At 42.9% G+C, this 20,112-nt stretch overlaps 1 protein-coding gene across 1 annotated transcript in view; it reads right to left on the bottom strand.

Moving 5' to 3' along the window:
• The window catches only part of PRR5L (proline rich 5 like), a 98,033-nt gene that overhangs the window by 50,149 nt on the left and 27,772 nt on the right, over positions 1–20,112 (bottom strand). Inside the window, exon 3 of the mRNA XM_006864898.1 lies at positions 12,606–12,654. Within this exon, the coding sequence (XP_006864960.1) occupies positions 12,606–12,654 (49 nt within the window). The remainder of the gene's footprint in view (positions 1–12,605; positions 12,655–20,112) is intronic.

Raw genomic sequence — 20,112 nt, 5'->3', positions numbered from 1 at the left:
TGTTTATTGGTGCAGTGGTGAGGATTTTTGTTTTCTTTACATTGAGATGCAATCCATACAGAAGGTTGTGTTCTTTGATCTTCATCAGTAAGTATTTTAAGTTCTCTTCACTTTCAGCAAGCAAGGTTGTGATATCATCTGCATATCACAGGTTGTTAATGAGTCTTACTCCAATCCTGATGTCACATTTTTCTTCATATAACCCTGGTTTACTAGCAGCTATCATTTGCTGACTCCTCACTATACATCAAGCACTTTGCATATGTCATGTCACTTAGTAACCACATCAACCTATGAAGTATGTGCCATGATTATAGCTCAGTTCTTACTAAGAAAACAGAGGCACAGAGAGGTTAAATAATTCCCCTAAGGTCACACAGCTCTTAAGTGTTCAAGCAAGGACTGGAATCCAGACCTCCCTGGCAGAAAGGCGAGGGCTGTTAGCCTTCATGCTGTCCTGCCTGTCAACTGAAGAGGTTTCTGATGCCCCTTCTCATGGGGAAGGCAGGTGGGATACATCTTGGGCTCAAAGATGCTGTGGGCACAAGTGGGTTGGCCATCTCCGGCCATATGACTAGGTTTCATGGCAAGGCTTCATGCAGCTCGGTCACCTATGCTGCCCAGCGTGCGATCTGCTTCCCAACTTCCATTTCTCCAGAGGCTCTTTCCCGAGCCCTGCTTATCACTGCTGCTGGATTTCCACTCTTGGTAACCCCGTGTGTGCGGAGTGGAAGTACTCCACAGGGTCTACGAGACTGTGACCTTGGCGAGCACATTTCCAGACCTGTCTTCCAAGATGCCTCTGGGTGAGTTTGAACTGCCAACTTCTCAGGTCAGAGTGGAGCACTGAACCATGTGCGCCATCCAGGTTCACACCCACCAACCACTACCCACACCCAGTATCCTGCAAGGTGAGCACAAGGTTCCCAGTGAGTTTCCCAATGAGTGGTTGTATCTTACCTGGCAGGATCTAGCACGTCCATCACTCTGCCAACCAAGAACTTGTGTGATCCCAGAACACCACACTAGGCATTTGTTTCCAACAATATCAATGTCTATGAAGTTGACTCTTCTTGGTCCAAACCCAAAGATGGAAGTCATGGGCCTCTCCATGTTATTTTCCGGTATGCGTTTGAACACTTACTGCCAATGAGTCCTTTTTGCTGCACAGCGACCCTGTATAGGGTTTCCAAGGCTATAAATCTTTATGGGAGCAGAAAGCCTCATCTTTCTTCTGAAGAGCAGTTGGTGGGTTTGAACTGACAATCTTACGGTTAGCTGTCCAGTACTTATCCTGCAGTATCACATAGGGTTCTTTATGACTTTGAAAGGACAGCCAGTATTCTCAAATGATGACCACATTTCCTGTGGTCCAGGATGCCTTTCCAAATAACAACACATCAACCCCAGGGCCAAAGAATTCCTAATAAACCATTCTTCATGTGTGCAGGTATAACAAGACCAGAGAGAGATCGCCACATGGAGACTGAAGAAGATTAGAAACAGGTTGCCAGTGCTAATTCTTCAGTTAGCATCGTTTCAGTGATAATCAAAAGAATGCATCTAAATTTTAAAATATATATTTATAAGGAAGCAGGTAAACAGTCTATATCTAAGTTTCTGGACACTTGTTGTTGTTGTAAAGTGCTGTCGAGTCAGTTCTGACCCATAGTGACCCTGTATAGGGTTTTCGAGGAGCAGCTGGTGAGCTTGAACTGCTGACCTTGCAGTTCAAATGGCTTTGCAGTCTGGTGCATTAAGATGCTAAAATTTTTCTTGAGATTTTTCAGAAAATGTCTTGAGAGCATTGTAACTTTTTATTGTAATTTGAGCAAAAGTTTACAAGCTTGAGAGCATTTTGACATTTAGAGTATAATCCAAGAGATTTCTTTTGTGCGGCTTGGGTTTGATTTGATCTTTGTCCTACCTCTTCCCCTCGGCTTTGTGATCTAAGACAGTAGCCTACCTTCTCTGAGGCTCAGTTGCAAGATCTGCAAAAGAGAATCATAACAGAATCTTCCTCATAAGTTGCTGTTGGTGGTGGTGATATGATGTGCCATTGAGTCAGTTCCAACCCACAGCGAGCCTGTATAGGGTTTCTGAGCAGTGGCTTGAACCACTGTCCTTGTGGTTAGCAGTCCAGTATTTAGGCTACAGAGCCACACCAGGAGGAGAAAATGAGTTTGTACAGGAGAAATGCTAAGAGCAATGGGTCTCTAACTTTAGCGTACACCAGCATCACAGAGAATTGTTAAAACCCAGCTTGAGGGGGTTTCTGATTCCACTAGTCTGAGGTGGGGTCTGAGAGGTGGCTTCTCTAACATTGTGGAGTGGCGCTGTAGAACACTGGACTACTAAACGACCGCAAAGCCAGCAGTTCAAACCTACCATCCGCTCTTCAGAAACCCTACACAGGGCTGTTAGGAGTCAGAACTGACTCGATGGCATTAACATGTTCCCAGGTGATACTGAGTTGCTGGTCTAAGAACCCATTTTGAGAAATACTGGCTTAATGCCTGAAAGACATGGTGCTTGAAAGTGTCCGCCATTATTTATGACTCTTGTAGCTCTTGAGGAGGATCCTGGGTAGCACAGTGTGTGCTTAAAGGTTGGGGGTCTGAACCCACCCACCAGTGCTGGGAAAGGCCTGCCCATCTCCTTCACTAAGTTTATCACTGTTGCTGTTGTTGAGTGCCATTAAGTCAATTCCGACTCACAGAGACCCTATAGGACGGAACAGAACTGCCCCATAAGGTTGACTAGGCTGACATCTTTATGGGAGCAGATTCTTTTTCTCCCACAGCCACTAATGGGTTCAAATCGCTGACCTAATCTAGTCAGCCAAGTGCTTTACCACTGTGCCACCAGGGCTCCTTTCTGTAAAGATTGCAGCCATGCAAACCCTATGGAATGGTTCTACTCTGTAATCCATGGGGTTACCACGAGTTGGAATGTACCAATAGCAATGGTTTTGTTTTTGAATAGCTCTCCTTCAAGAACCTCAGAGAAAATTGTCCTGCTGTTTCTCATAGAGAACAAAAATTGCCCAAACCTTCCAATTCACTCTTCTCTCCCATGCCCTTCAACTGCTGAGTGTTTCCATTTATGTTCATACCAGGTTTGCAGAAGCTCCCCCGTAGTCTTCTTCCCTCCCCCCTCCCCCCAGTGCCCTAACCTGGCTCCTGCCATTCCTTGCCTCTTACACAGGAAACCATCTGTAGACCATATGTAATGAGTGCCTGCAAGCACGTGGTCAGGGGGCAGCACACTTACATGCTATTCTGTTCCCATGGAGCTAGCAAGGATTATAAAATCTCTAATTACACCTCATCTTCAGAGCTCGTCTTCGGGTGATATATTTCCAGCATTTTGTGCCTACATGTTCTTTTCTTTCTCAATTGACTGTGCAGTAACCTCAACCCAATGAGGCTAAAGATTTTGCCATTTCAGCATGCCTATTGATTTTTATCCTTATCTCAATTATATTAAGACCTATGGTTATGAGTTTCAAGTCCCATTTTTCCATTTATGCTCATAAAACATGAGAAAAATACAATAAGGATATTCAAATAATCATGCAAAACTCAAATAGCTGCCAAGGAAATTAGGTGTAGGAAACCGCTGAAAGGTACCAGCTGCCTGGCAACAGTCCCATGTGGTGTGACCTGAAACATTCAGGCCTCCTTCTCCCAGGCTCCAGGCGAACCCAAATCACTCTTTCCTCTCAATAGAACCAACAGAAACTTCTAGGCTATCCCAATGTTTGTAAAACCCACAATGCCTTCTCCCAACTATTGGTCAAGTTCAAATAACAACCTCTAACTTTCTCACTTAAAAAACGGGCATGGTCATTCCCTATCAACATGAAGTGGCAAGCTCAGAGCGGAGGTCTGGGAGAGTGACTCTGCCTGCTTAGTGCCTGGATTGTTTGGAAGTGACAACTCCCAGGAATACCATTGGCAACCACCGGAATCAGCGACCTTCAAAGAGGCAACTGTAGACTTCACTGAGGAAGAGTGGGAGCACTGCTGGACATACCCCAGAGAAAGCTAGAGATATGATGGTGGAAAACATCAATCACTTGGTGTTTGTGGAAATGGAAAAGCTTGTTTTCAACTTTATATGGAAAGGCAAGAGGCCCCGAATAGCCTAAACAATTTTGAAGAACAGTAACAAAGAAAAAATCCTTTTACTTGCCAATATCAAAACACAGTATGTAGCGATAGGAATCCAAACAGCCTGGTATTGGTTTAATGACCAGTGAAAAATAATTGAGAACCCAGAAATAAACCCATACATCTATGATCAACTGATTTTCAGTAAGAAAAATCAATGGTGAAGAACAGTCTCTCCAACAAATGGTGCTAGCAAAAAATTGTATTTCCAAATACATAAAAGTGAAGCAAGATCCATGCCTCACACCATACACCAAAACAAATTCAAATAAATCAGGAACTTAATGTTCAATTTAAAACAAATACCTAGTGCATAGGTCCTTAGGTGGAATCCTGAGCTCCATCCAGAACCTTTTGAGGTGGGACATTCTCACCAGAAAGCACAACCAGACCAGCCCGAAACAGCTAGAGCGACAGAAGATACATCTTCAAAGAAAGATCAGTAGGAAAAACCCAAAACAAAAATGGCAGTATGATTGGCTACTACAAGAATAAGCAAGTTGTTTGCCAGGAAGCCATAAGGCAAGCAATCAAGTCCCTTCAGAACAAACCCTTCTCTAAGACTGAAATTCAAAGGGAACACATGAGCAGCTATGTAAGCTTGCTGGCGACCACATTAGTCTACTGGTGAGTGGAAGAGGGGGAAAGGCAGCTATGAAGAAATGGGCTGAGTAACCACATTCCATAGACTCCCGTTGACCTGGAGATGGAAGAGAAGAGGAAGGGCTGGTTGGTCCAAAGTGTGGCGAGACCTGGGGACACCTGAACCCATGGACAAGGACATAGCTACAGAGGGCTAGAGCTGAAAGTGAAGCATCCAGGTGATATGAAGTGAGAGGAGATGCACAAGAACACCCAAACTTGCAGATAGTACCTATTTGACCTAGCCTCAATGGCTTAATAATCAGAACTTGACTAGAGGAAGATTAAAAAAAACTTTTGATAAAGGAAACGAAGGTAAATTGCTACAATTTGATGAACTTGACCTATACTTGTGGATACAGTATGTAACTCAAAATACCAACAGAGAGGGAAGGAGTCTTCACATCAAATATCAATGCTATCCCCTCTATACACGGGGTAAATAGGGACAGGCAACTTAGACATTGCCTACCTAAAATGAGGGGGCAATAAAGGCATGAAGTGACTGGCTTACAAGATTCAAGAGGGAGTCTAGTTTAAGAGTTAGGGGGCGGAGATAAGAGTCCCCACTGAATAGTTTTCATCTGGTCTAGATGGGTCTGGTAAAAAGAGATGGGGATAAGATTCTTATGATTCAACAGTGAGTAACCATTATCATGACTAATTGCTACTGTCACAATTATAAAAGGCAGAAGTTTTATAACAAAAATGGGGGAGAAGTTAATCTCACAATCCAGAAACAGAGGACTCTAGGACCATTAAGGAAGAAGAGCACAAGCGGAATGTGGGACCTTATCCAGAGAAGCAGCAACACCAGAGATGGAGGCAGAGATGGGGACATGGAGGGAGGGAGCAGCTGAGGGCTCTAGATACATGGAAAGAGAGGGACTGAGAGCTGACAGCCAGGAGACAGACTTGTAGAATGTGCCCTTTAGTGGTTTAAATTATTATACATGCCTGAGTTTAAAAAAAAAAACAAAAAAAACCTAAATTGAATAGAAATACTGTTAACTGATGGTACATGGTGGGGAGTATAATCATTGTAATGCAACAAAGGTATGATTTGTTGGTTGTAAAACTGATGCTCTGCTCTGTAAACTTTCTCTCAATTCACAATAAAAACTTAAAAAAAAAACAAAGACCTTATGAATTTTAATGATAAAATATAAAATGCAATAGAAAATGCATGAGCAGAAGACAAAGTAGACAACTAAAGTTAAGTTATTGTGTTCATGAAAAGATGTTACCACTTCCTCAACATGATTACGTGTATTTATGAGAAATCAACTGCCAACGTCTACTCAGCGTAGAAAAAGATAAAGAACTTTCTCCTTGAAAATGAGAACAAGACAAGGATGCCCACTCTCCCCACTCCTCTTCAGTATCGTACTGGAAGGCCTTGTTGTTGTTGTTAAGTGCCACAGAGTCGGTTCCAACTCATAGCAACCCTGTACAGGGTTTTCTAGGAGCAGCTGGTGCGCTTAATCCACCGACCTTGTAGTTCAAACTGACTTTGCAGTTCAGTGCATTAACTCACAGCGCTGCACCAGGAAGGCCTAGCCAGACAATACAGCAAGAAATATAAATATTTCCAAATTAGAAAGGAAACAGTGAAACTATCTATTCGCAGGTGACACAATCCTCTAATAGAAAATTCAAAAAAATCTGCTAAAGTTCAAAACCATTCAATGAGGAAGGAAGAAATAGTGTCATCAACAAATGGCACTGGCAGAAATGGATTTCCACATGCAGAAAACTTAAAGATTCACACCTCACACCTTATATACAAACTAATTCAAAATGGATCAAGTACCTAAATATTAAATCTTAAATCATACAGTTCTGGAAAGAAAACATAAGAAAAAGCTATGGGACCTAATTTTCCTCAATGATAAATTATTAAACAACGGCACTAAGCTCAAGTTTCACAACAGTCTTAGGAATATTAATTCTAATCGTACGAGCCCTAGTGTGGGCACCACAGATAAGCGCTCAACAGCTAACGGCAAGGTCATGTCTACCAGCCGCTCCTTGGAAACCATATACAGGATTGCTATGAGTCATATCCAACTTCATGAAGTATAATGACAACACCAGGGATAAAGAAGCAAAACGGGAAAACCAGAATTCACGGAGGTGTGGAGAAATTGTAGTCCGTATCCATTGCTGGTAAGAATGCAATTGAATGTTGTTGAGAACAATTTGGCTGCTTCTTACAAACCTCCAGCTGGGGCTGCCATTTTTTATTGTTATTGTTAAGTGCCATTGAGTCCGTTCTGACCCATAATGACCCTGTATTGGGTTTCCAAAGAACGGCTGGTGAGCTTGAACCGCTGACCTTACTGTTCAAACCAACTTTGCAGTATAGCACATTAACCCACAGTGCCACACTAGGGCTGCCAATATGGTCCAGCAAGTCCCTCCTAGGCATAGTCCTTAGAGGTCTACTAGAAGTGTCACAGACAGGCATATGCAAACCTGTGCAACACTCCTCACAGTAGCTGAAAGGTGGGAGAAATCAAGTACTCATCAAATAAATGTATAAAGAAAATGTGGTCTAAATGTACAATGGACAATTCTCAGCTTTACAGAGAAATGAACTTCTGATAAATGCTACAATGTGCATGAGCCTTGAAGACATGCTGAATGAAATTACGTCAGGTACAAAATGAATACTACTGTCCAATGGTAGGTCAGGAGTGATTGCTGAGAATTCATGGAAACCTTTATGAAATCAAAGTTTTCAAAATCTGAAAACAAAACAAAGCAGTCTTCTTCAGTCTTCTTTCTTGTCGCAGTCCAGTCCCACTTGTTCAAGTCCCTTATGTACTGGCCTAGCACCTTACTACGTTCTGGTCACCTAATGATGTCTTTGCACTTTGGAGATCTAGGTTTGATGCCCACCACCTGTCTGTCAATGGAGGTTTGCATGCTGTTAGGATGCTGAACAGCTTTCAGCCGAGTTTCCAGGTGAAAGGAGAGTAGGAAGAAAGGCCAGGACAACTTTTGAAAACTCAGCCGATGAAAACCCTAGGGAACACAGTGGCCGAACCTGTACCTGCTCATGGGGTTGCTGTGGAACCAGGCAGCATTTTGTTCTGGTGTGCATGTGAATGTCATGAGCCTGGGGCCAATTCAATGGCAGCTGACAATAACAGTCATTTTGAGAATCCAGCTTTCTCCAAGAAGTACTCCCAGGTTGATGAGCCTAGAGCTGAAACTTCTCCCCCCCATTCAGTTTCGGTTTGGAAATCACAAAGGTGGATTTTCACCATTCATTATCGTTTGACCAAACTTTCTGTGACTTCTCACAAGTCCTGCCTTTGCCGTATAAATATTTATTTCTTCTGGGCCTATTTTTAAGTCTTTACTATCCATTCAGATCCAAATTAATGCTGTGCTGTGCTGCCGCTTTTGTTACATGCTGTCGAGTTGGTTCTGACCCATAGCAACCCGTATCGTGTTTCTAAGGAGCAGCTGGTGAGCTTGAACCACCAACCTTGTGGTTCAAACCAACTTTACAGTTGAGCGCCTTAACCCACAGCGCCACACCAGGACTTCTGCTAGATGCATCTGTATTCCTGTAGTGTCCAACCATAAATGCCACAGTGACAGGGATACTTCTCCATAAATCCTTACTGAATACCCTCTGATAATAATGAGCTGGGGGAAACTGCTCCCTGCAACTCTTGCAGAATTGGCCGGAAAATGAAAACATATAATGATCCTATGTACAAGAGGAGATAAGGGCTTACATATATATTTCCATTTTCTGCTCCTATCTGCAAGAGTGGTATGTCAGCTACTACCAAGCCATCTACAACATACTGGTAATCGTGATGTCTGCATGTCCCCTCTTCCTAAGTACTAACTCATTTAGAGGCATTTCTTGTAGGCTGAGTTTCTGTATCAAGCAAAACATTGGTTTCGTTGAAAAGAATGTAAGTTTCTGGGCCTGGGGAAAAGCTCTCCACAAACACAACTCAGCCAACAGGTGCAGAATGGCAAAAAGTAGTCTCTGCAAGTTTTCCCCCTCCCCTCCCTCCCTCCCCGCCACCCCACAGCTGTGCACCACCAAGGTACCCAATTAGGCCACAGAAAAAATGTTGAGCTTTTCCCTTCATCAGTCTCAAAAATTATAAGGAACCAATTATTCCTCAAAGCTGTGGCTAGGATACAGAGTTACTCTTGGAAACCCCAATTTTCCTCCCAGGCACTATTCAAAACAGAGGAAGAAGAAAAATCAATACTGGAAATGTCAAATATGTTTCCGGCCAACGTCTTATGGAAATCTTTCTCAGCTTCTGCAGATCAAACGACTTGTCCTCTGTGTGCAGACCCAAGATAAGCATTATTTCTCTACCTGCTTCCCGTGCCCTCACCTCAGGTCATTTTCATTATTTTCTACAGAGGTTAGCCTTTCTGCCAGTCTTTCTTTCAAGCAGTAAAATGTGCACTTTCCAAGCAACAACAAGCCAGTAGTATTTGGGGGCTGGAGTCTGAATTGCAGGAGGAGATGGACTTCTCTCTTGAATTCTGATGTCTAGTAAAAGCCAGTGGTGACTCAGTGGTAGAATGCTTGCCTTCCATGCTGGAGACCTGAGTTCAATTCCTGGTCAATATCCCTCATGTGCAGCCACACCCCTCTATCCTTGGAAGCATGGAGGTTGTTATGATGCTAAACAAGTTCAAGCCCACCAGCTGCTCCTTGGAAACCCTATATAGGGTCGCTATGGGTCAGAACTGACTCAACAACACATAACAACAACAAGCCAGATACTTTACAGACACTGGGGATACAATGGAAAACCCAATAGATTTTTTTTTAAAGCAGGGAGAGGGTTCTTAAGAAACAAAACACACTGAAAAAAGAGAGAGAGAGAGAGAGAAACTAAGCAGTGTAGGATCAACTTCTTTCCTGTCTAGCACCTTAAACGAAGAAGTAGCTCAAGTTAAACTGACAAATCAGTGCCCACACCACACCCCCCAGTAAAAGACTGATATTCCACGGGCAGTTTCTCTGATTGTGCTCCCAGTAGGAAATGACATGGTGTTAGTTTCCAAGCATCTGGCATGCTTTGTAAGCAGGATTCACTGCCCCCACAAACCTCAGGGTTTCCCAGACAAACAAGTTCCCACCCAGATGCCCTTCCCCAACCCTCCTGGGGTGAGTCCCAACGCCAAAAGAAGACTGACATTTAAAAGCTGATAGAAACCACACCAAACTCTGTCTATTTTAAATGTCAAGGAAAAGCTCGGCCCAGCCCAGCAGGTTTCTCCAGGCCAATTGAAAAACCCGCTTCTCTGTAGCTGGATTGAAAATCAATCAGGACAGGAAGCAAGAGAAGAGACAGAGGGGGAGGCTGACCTTTGAGTCAAGGGCATCTGGGATGATTCACATTTGTGACTAATTATCTCTTTCTTAATCTGTGTGTTTGTTTCTCCTGGGACAGGAACTCTCTTTCAAGCAGCTGAGACATCATGACCTGATTGAATTTTTAGGCTTCTGTTGGGTCACAGTTTGTCCAGATTTAGAGTAACTGTTTTTTGTTTTGTTTTTGTTAAAACTGACATTTATCATCCTTTTAAAGTGTACATCAAAATTTAAGCTTCCAGAATTGTTACCTTTTAAAAGCATTTTAAAAAGGCGCTCTAAACTGACAGACGAGTAGTGGGACATTTAAATCGGACTTAGATGTCCGGCTGTGATGCTGTGGAATAAGTACTGGATTGCTAACCGCAGGTCAGCAGTTCAAACCCACCAACCACTCCTTGGAAACCCTTTCTTGTTAAGTGTTAACCATTGAGTTGGTTCTCACTCATAGCAACCCTGTATGGGTTGGTGGCTTTAAAAAGCTGACCTTGTGGTTCAAAGTCCAGTGCTAATCCCATACAGGGTCACTTTGAGTCAGAATGGACTTGACAGCACTTAACAACAAGGAGTCCCTGGATAGTGGGAAATGTTGGAGGGCTGGATCCACTCAGATTTGTCTCAGAAGCAAGAAAAACCCGTCATTAAAAATCATGTGGAGTACTGGTCTATGACACATGAGTGGGACTCAACTCGATGGCATCTGGTTAACTGGTTTAGATATAACATTTACTCTACCAGTCACTGCTATAAGCATTTTCCCTATGATGATGTATTTAGTCCTCACAATAATCCTTAAAGTGACATGCTACCGCCCTGTTTTATAGAACAGGAAACCGGAGCACAGAGAGGTAAAGCTAGTTAAGTGTAACCTTGGCTAGAGGAATCCTAGTGTGGCACTGTAGGATCGGCACTGGACTGATCACTACAAGGTCAGTAGTGCAAACCCACCAGTCACTCCTAAATCCCTGTACAGGGTCATTATGAGTCAGAACTGACTGGACGACACTTAGCAACAACAACAACTAAGGTTCATGCTCTTAACCACAACCCTACGTTATGACTATGTGCTGACTTCCATCAAGTTAATTCTGATTCCTAGTGACCTTGTATAGGGTTTCCGCTGCTATGCATCTTTACAGGAGCAGAAAGACTCATCTTTCTCCCATGGAGTGGCAAGTGGGTTTAAACTGCCAACCCTGCCATTAGCAGTCCAATGCTTATTCTACTGCACCACCAGGGCGTAATGCTTGACATATGCTATTTCATTTAGGTCCTATTTTTATTCCCATTTTACAGATGAAGAAACTAAGGCACAACAATGAAAGCAGCTTGCCTTGCCCAAGGCCACATGCCTCAAGGACAATGCCACCTATCCAATGTCACTCAACACCTGCCCGTGCGTCCACCTGCATACACATTTGGTTCAAGTCAGGAACTCAACTTGTGTCCACGTATTAGAAAACATCCTGTTATTGTACCTGGGAACCTTGAACTCATTCTCACCATAAGAAGGATGTTTAGAAAGAAGGGATGTTTAGGCAGAAAGTCTAATCAATCCTGTCTTTAAACAACAAATCAGGAGACTTAGTGACAAGAAATAGCTTCACTAAAAGACACATATAATTAGCCCAATTAAACACCAGACATCGTGGGAATGGGAGAGGATTTCACTAAATAGCATACGTCATGGAAGGAAAAAGAATTTCACTGCAGCAGTTCTCCATGAGGGACTTGGGGGCTCCTGGGAATCCTCTAGACCCTTTCAGATGATCCAAATGGTCAAAACTGTTTTCTTAATAATCTGAGCTGCTATTTGCCTCTTCCCTCAAGGTCTCCCGAGACTACACAATGTGCACACTCACAATAGATTAAGTACAGGGGCAGATATGAGACTCCAGCTATCTTCTATTAAAACCACACAGCACAGAGATTCGCACAAATAGACAGCGTTACCACCATACCCGCTCAGTTTTGTTTTAAATTTTGAAAAAGTTACTTGTCATAAAAATGCTCTTATGGTAATATGTGGTGGGTTTATTATTTTAATGAGTGAAGACATGTTATTAAATTTTTGTTTTCATGTCTAATATTGTAATATCCATGATCTAATATCCATCTAAAACCATAAATATGGGTAAACATAACCCAGACTCATTAAAAAAGCTAAAGGACCGTGTGACCCAAACACCCGAGACTCGCTGCACGGGACCACAATCCCATTGTGAGCAGAGACCACGTTCTGTCTTGAGTGCTCTGCGGTGGATGCCCTACAGCGGCTGGTACAGAGTAGGATCTCAGTATCTGGAACTCTGGTGTTGAAGAACTGTCCAGGTGTACAGTAATGGCCGTTCCTTTAGGTACCTGCACCCACAGGCATAGTACTGCCTGATGCTTAGACACCACTCACAGCTTACCTGGAAATAGTCTGTAATGAAGGACCCAAGCTCACTCTTCAGCAGCCGCCTAGGGAGAGAGAAAGAGATGTGACAGCTGGCAGTGATTAGGTGGCCCATAGGCCAGTGGCCTATAGCATCAGTCAAATCAAGGCCAGGGGCAGACTGTGGAACAGACTATCAATTACTCATATGCAAATTCAAACTGAAGCTGAAGAAAATCAAAACAAGTCCACGAGAGCCAAAATATGACCTTGAATATATCCCACCTGAATTTAGAGATCATCTGAAGAACAGATTTGATACATTAAACACAAAAAACTGAAGACCAGAAGAGTTGTGGGATAACATCAAGAACATCATACAGGAAGAAAGCAAAAAGTCATTAAGAAGACAAGAAAGAAGGAAAAGATCAAAATGGATGTCAGAAGAGACACTGAAACTCGCTCTCCAGTGTAGAGATGCTAAAGCAAATGGAAGAAATGAGGAGGTCCAAAAGCTGAACAGAAAATTTCAAAGGTCAACTCGAGAAGACAGAGTCAAATATTACAACAAAATGTGCAAAGATCTTGAATCAGAAAACCAAAAAGGAAGAACATGTTCAACATTTCTCAAGCTGGGGGAACTGAAGCAAAAATTCAAGCCTCGACTTTCGTTATTGAAGGATTCTCTGGGCAAATTATTGAGTGATGCAGAAAGTATCAAAAGACGATGGAAGGAATACACAAAGTCACTGTACCAAAAGGAAATGGTTGATATTCAACTGTTTCATGGTAACATATGATCAACAGCCAATGATACTGAAGGAAGAAGTCCAAGGTGCCTTGTGGGAATTGGCAAAGAACAAGGCTCCAGGAATTGAACTGATGGAATACAAATTGAAATCTTTCAAGAAAGTGAGGGCACTGAAGGCACTCACTCATCTATGCCAAGAAATTTGGAAGACAACTATCTGGTCAACTGATTGGAAGAGATCCGTATTTGTGCCCATTCCAAAGACAGGTGACCCAGTGGAATGATCGGACAATCTCTTTGATATCCCATGTGAGTAAAGTTTTACTAAAGACAATACAGAAATGGCTGCAAGCATACATTGACAGAGAACTTCCAGAGGTTCAAGCTGGATTCAGAAGAGGCCATGGAACGAGGGATACCATTGCTGATGTCTGATGGATCTTGGCTGAAAGCTGAGCATACCAGAAAGATATTTACCTGTGCTTTATTGACTATGCAAAGGCTTTCAATTGTGTGGATCATGACAAACTATGGCCAACACTGCAAAAATATGAATATTCTGGATCACTTAATTGTACTCATGAGGAATCTGTACATGGACCAAGAGGCAGTTGTTCAAACAGAACACGGGAACACTGAATGGTTTAAAATGGAAAAAAAAGGTGTGCAACAGGGTTGTATTCTTTCACCATACTTATTCAACCTGTATGCTGAGCAAATAATCTCAGAAGCTGGGTTCTATGAAGAAAAATGTGGCATTAGGATTGGAGGAAGACTCATTAACAACCTGCAATATACAGATGATACAACCTTGCTTGCTGAAAGTGAAGAGGACTTGAAATATTTACTGATGGAGATCAAGGAGCACAGCCTTTGGTATGGATTGCATCTCAATGTCAAGAAAACAAAAATCCTCACCACTGGACCAATAAACAACATTCTTATCAACAGAGAAAAGATTGAGGTTGTCAAGGACTTCATTCTTCTTGGATCAACCATCAACACTCATGGATGCAGCAGTCAAGAACTCAAACGACGTATTGCATTGTGCAAATCTGCTGCACAAGACCTTTTTAAAGTATTGAAGAGCAAAGATGTCAGCTTGAGGACTAAGGTGCGCCTGACCCAAGGCATGGTATTTTCAATAACTTCATATGCATGCGAAAGCTGGACAGTAAATAAGGAAGACTGTAGAAGAATTGATGCTTTTGAGTTCTGGTGTTGGAGAATATTGAAAGTGCCATGGGCTGCCAAAAGAACCAATAGATCCATTTTGGAAGAAGTGCATCCAGAGTGCTTCTTGGAGGCCAGGATGGCCAAACTTCATCTCTCATACTTTGGACATATTGTCAGGAGGGACCAGTTGCTGGAGAAGGCTATCATGTTTGGTAAGGTGGAGGATCAGAGAAAAAGAGGAAGACTCCCAGCGAGATGGATTGGCAGAGCAGCAGCATCAATGAGCTAAAGTGTTGCACAATTATGAGGCTGGCCCAGGACTGTGCAGTGTTTCGTTCTGTTGTACATATGGCTGCTATGAGTCAGTACCGACTTGATGGCACCTAACAACAACAACAACAGACCAGTGGAGGAGGGTTTACCTGGGCCCAGAGGTAAGAGACAAATGTCCTTTTCCCCACCCCAATGTTAGGAGGGAATCAGGCAGATGAAAATCCTTAAGGGAACCACCCCCCAGTTCACTCTGCAATGGCAACCTCGGCAGAGGGGGGTCACGAGAGATGCCACTTGAGAGTTGGAAGAGACAGAGGTCAGGGTGCCGGGCTGTCTGGGAGGCAAGGAAAGCAGAGGTCAGTAAGACTACAGCTTTTGAATAGTATTCATTTTGCAGTCCTTTATTGTTGAAAAAGCATTTTTCATACACATGAACTCATTTGCTTCTTTAATGGAAGTGTGTGGGGAACAATCATTATCCCTTCTGTATAGACAAAGAAACTGAGGCTCAGAGAGTTTCCCAAAATAAGTAACAGAGATTAGATTTGAGCTGAGACCTCTTGCCAATTTAACATCTTTTCCAGAATTCCAGCCTCTCATTTCCATATCCATCCAAGATGCCCATACTTGACATTCAACTTGGTGTCTGATTTTAGGTGGTCTTACCACTTGGCCTGGAGTCCTGGTGTGGTGCTATGGGTTAATGCACCAGACTGCAAAACCGTTTGAACTGCAAGGTCAGTGGTTCAAGCTCACCAGCTACTCCTCAGAAACCCTATACAGGGTCGCTATGGGTCGGGACCGACTCAATGGCACTTAACAACAAAAAAAACCCACTTGGCCTGGAGGGAATGTGGCAGGCCTTCAAAGGAGACCACGGGTCAGAGAATAGATTTTATCAAGCAACAAACATGCACTGCGCTACCCTATATGTGCCAGGCATTATTTCTAGCACTAGGAATATAAACAACAACAATCATAAGGATGCTCAGGGCTGGGCAGTATTTCATTCTGTTCTCACAGGACTTCTGCGAGTTGTAACGGACTGAATGGTACCTAACAACAACAACAACAGGAATACAAAGGCGAACTAGAGAATGAGGTCTCTGGCTTCATGGAACTTCTGTTCTTGAGGGAGGTCGTGGGTAATATGTATATTAATAAATATACTCAAGGTAATAATTGCAAAGTTTTAAGAAGTAAAAAATAAGAATTAAGATCTCCTTCTTCCTGTAGAAGATAATGAGATGGCTTCTACTGTTTTTTGTTTTGTTTTTTTTAATTGTATCCAAACAAGGGGAGGAAGCTAAAAAACAAGACTAACTGGCTCCCCAGATCCAGTGAGTTCCCTATGGAATAAATTCTCCGTGACTTCAAATGGTTTCATTTACTCACCCCACCAGATATGGTTATTAGTAGCAAATGTTTAAGCTTCTGACAAGCCTTACTGGATATAAACTCCCCCAAGCGTGTTCCCACATGTCGCAGAAGGATAAACAGGAGGTTACAGCAAGATGTTGTGTGCAGAACTCAGACACGAAGAGAATTGAGACAAGAGATGAAGCCATCTGTAATCTACATTTCTGTACCAGAAAGAGCCCTGGAATGTTACAAACATGTATCGAGCAAAGAAAACACTTCTTTTTTTCCCACATCACAGAAAATGTGTCTGTAGTGAATACTACAGTTTGAGATCCAAATTAATGGCAGGCTCCTGGAGGGTCCTGCCCCCAATACCACTGCCCAGATGTGGGCAGGTCTGGTCTGAGCTAGGGAAGATTGCATCACTCACTGGTCCAAGAGGATGAAGTCAGAGCTGCAGGTTAGAGGTATCGCTCAGACAAGAAACAGAACCCTAAAGGGCAGCCAGCCCCAAATGAGCCGGGGAGACTGTTTCTGACCACTGGAGGGAAAAGCACCCCCTTCCCAAAGTTCTCATACCCAGCGAGAAGTCTCAAAACTATCACTAGAGAAGCCTCACTCTGTGACAAGGTGCCCATTATTAGGACTTGTTTTCCCACCTTTTTACATACACGACTTCTCTGCCTGTTCTTTCTTTCATTATATATATTTTTTATTGTGGTTTTGAGACTTCCCAGTGGCCATGAGGACTTTGTGAGGGGGATGTTTTCCAAGTCCTAATATGGGCAGAGGCACTGATGGCTCAGTGCTAAAATTCTTGCCTTCCAAGAGGGGAACTTGGGTTAGATGCCCAGCAAGTGCTCCTCCTGGGCAGCCTCCACCCATCTGTCAGTGGAGACTTGTGTGTCGCTGTGATGCTGAACAGTTTTCAGCAGAGCTTCCCAACTAAGACAGACTAGGAAGAAAGGATCTGGCAGTCTACTGAGAATCAGTCAACGAAAAGCCTATGGGTCACAACAGTCCAATCTGCATCCAACCATGGGGTAGTGCAGGATCAGGCAGTGTTGCAGTCCGTTCCGTTGTACGGGGTTGCCATGAGTTAGGGGTCAACTCAACAGCAGCTGAAATCAGCAAGAATAATAATGGACTTCTTAATGAAGAGGCTGACAAGCACATTTTGGGTACTCAAGCACTTGAAGGTCTAACACAATTTGAGGTCGAATACCATTCATGGAATTGGTGTTCTGATGAACCCATGATACGGAAACACTGTGCTTACGAAGGTGATTCAGGTAGAATGGGAAGAGAAATTGGTCAGGGCCTAGAGAACCCCTCCTGCAGCAAAATGGAGAAAGCTGTGCGAATGCAATCGTCGTGGTTTGGAGCTGGGTGTAATCATTGTTCTGGGACAGTTAACAACGGGACCTAAGGAGTACTGAGATGCAGCCCAGTTAAGGAATCCATTCTCAATGGCCTCAGTTCATCTCAGACTCCCTCCTCATGGGCCACAAAGGGCAGAAAAAGTATGGACCCACCAGAGAATAATGTCACAGCGATGACACTGTGAGGAGCGCCAGGGTTACAGCAAGTGGCAACCAAAGCCAGATTCTTTCTACAGGAAGACAAAACCTTAGGTGGAAATCGTCTATTGAAGTGGACTGGAAACAAGTGCCTCAGCAAACAGGACACTGATGTTAACAGCAGCCATACTTACGCTAAGCTGTTGATGGGAAAGAAATTAAAAAGTAGAACAAGAAGAGATGCCTACCGTCCTATTAAATGTGATCACCAGTTATTTACTGAGGAGGATCCAGAGACTGATGAAGGAATCTGCTCTATCTATTTAATGGACTAAAACACATGCACTTTGATCAACGCCTAAGTTCAACCACTCCCACCACCCCGACTAAAACCCAGAACACCAAAACCATTACCATTAAGTCAATTTCAACTCGTCGTGACCCTGTAGGACAGAGGAGAGTTGCCCCACAGGGTTTGAAGACCATGATCTTTACAGCAGCAGACTGTCACATACTTATTGCTATATCCAATTATCTGAAGGCAACAGAACCTACCAGATGATTTCAGTCAAGATTCTATTGCCTGGTGTACATACAAATCAGCCAGCTACTCTGTGTCTTACAAAATCCCGTCTTGACTTATTTCTGTTTCAGTGCTTTGCAGGTTAAGCAGGGTTAACCGCATATATGTTACAGTGGTATATATTACAATACAATTTAGAAATCCCCATAAATGTGTGTCAGTAAGGGGCTAATGAAAGAAATTATGGTTCATAATTTATAAATTTGTTTAAAAAAATAAAGAGAGAGAGAGAGACAAAATCAGGGTAAAGAAATTCTTTGCCCAGTGATGTGAAAAGATGTTACCATTATATTTTTAAAAAATGCAAGATACCAAACTCTCTATAATATACTTCCTTGTACCCTTGGTGAGGTAGTGGGTTAAGTATTGGGATGCTCGCCAAAAGGCCGGCAGTTTGAACCCACTAGGCACTCCTTGGGAGAAAGTCGAGGCAGTCTGTTTCTGTAGAGATGTACAGCCTCAGAAACTAGACAGAACAGTTTTACTCTCTCCTATCAGATTGTTATGAGTCAGAATCAACTCCATGGCAGCAGACTGGATTTGTGAAAACATGGTAAAAAATAAGACTGCATATTCATGTTCATTATGTATGTACCAGAAGCTCTGGAAGACGCCCTAATAAAGGACTGCTATAATAGCTCTCTTTGGGAAGAAAGGAATAGGAACTTGAGGGCCAGAGGGATAAAAGAGCTTTCGCTGTATCCCTTATTACATATTTAAAATTTTTATACAAGGTGTATACTGTCTTATTTAAATATGTTTTAAAATAAGCTATTAAAATATGTTTAACAGTAGCCACCACCAAGGTAACTGCAGGTTGGTCTGCAGTCTGAGAAGGAATCATGAGGAAGCAGGCCACCTAGAGGGGTAACTGAGCATCCCACAAGGCCTGGAAACCTACCTTCAAACCTGAGAGTTTGTTCCAGCTTAACCACTCATGTGTCAGTTTGATGCACTGTGGTTGCTTTGTGCTGCTTGACACTGGAAGCTATGCCATCAGTATTTTCAATACCAGCAGGGTCACTCACAGTGCACAAGTTTTGGCAGAGCATCCAGACCAAGACAGACTAAGAAAGAGAGGAGAACAATTTCTGAAGACTTAGCTGCTGAAACCTTATAATTAGCAGTGGAACATTGTCTGATATCGTGCCAGAAGGTGCTAAGCCTCTCATGTTGGAAGGGACTTTAAATGATGTAGATGGAGCAAAGCTTTTGAGACCTTTATTTGCTGATACAATTCCTAATAAGAACTGCAAAATTCCATTAACAATCAGAACATGGAATGCACAAAGTATGAATCTAAGAAAATATGAAGTTTTCAAAAACAAAATGGAGCACAAAGATCAATATCCTAGAAATTAATGAGCTGAAATGGACTGGCATTAGCCATTTTGAGTTTTTGCTGTTTGTTGCTGTTGTTAGGTTCCATCAAGTCAGTACCAACCCATAGCTACCTTATGCACAGCAGAACGAAACACTGCTTGATCCTGGGCCAACCTCACTACTGTTGCCACACTTGAGTTCATCAGTGCTGCCACTTGGCCAATCCATCTCGTTGGGGATCGTCCTCTTTTTATCTGACCCTCCACCTTACCAAACATGAGAACCTTCTCCAGCGAATGGTCCCTCCTGACAATATGTCCGAAGTATGAGAGACGAAGTTTGGCCGTCTTGGCTTCCAAGGAGCACTCTGACTGCACTTCTTCCAAAATGGATCTATTGGTTCTTTTGGCAGACCATGGCACTTCCAATATTCTCCTCCAACACCATAACTCAGAAACATCTATTCTTCTACAGTCTTCCTTATTCACTGTCCAGCTTTCACATGCATATGAGGTTATTGAAAATACCATGGCTTGGGTCAGGCGCACCTTAGTCC

Source organism: Chrysochloris asiatica, unplaced genomic scaffold (genome assembly GCF_000296735.1).
Source record: "Chrysochloris asiatica unplaced genomic scaffold, ChrAsi1.0 scaffold00072, whole genome shotgun sequence".
In the NCBI taxonomy this organism is placed as follows: Eukaryota; Metazoa; Chordata; class Mammalia; order Afrosoricida; family Chrysochloridae; genus Chrysochloris; species Chrysochloris asiatica.
Note: the sequence above shows the minus strand (reverse complement) of the source record. Positions and strands in the feature narration are given on the sequence as shown.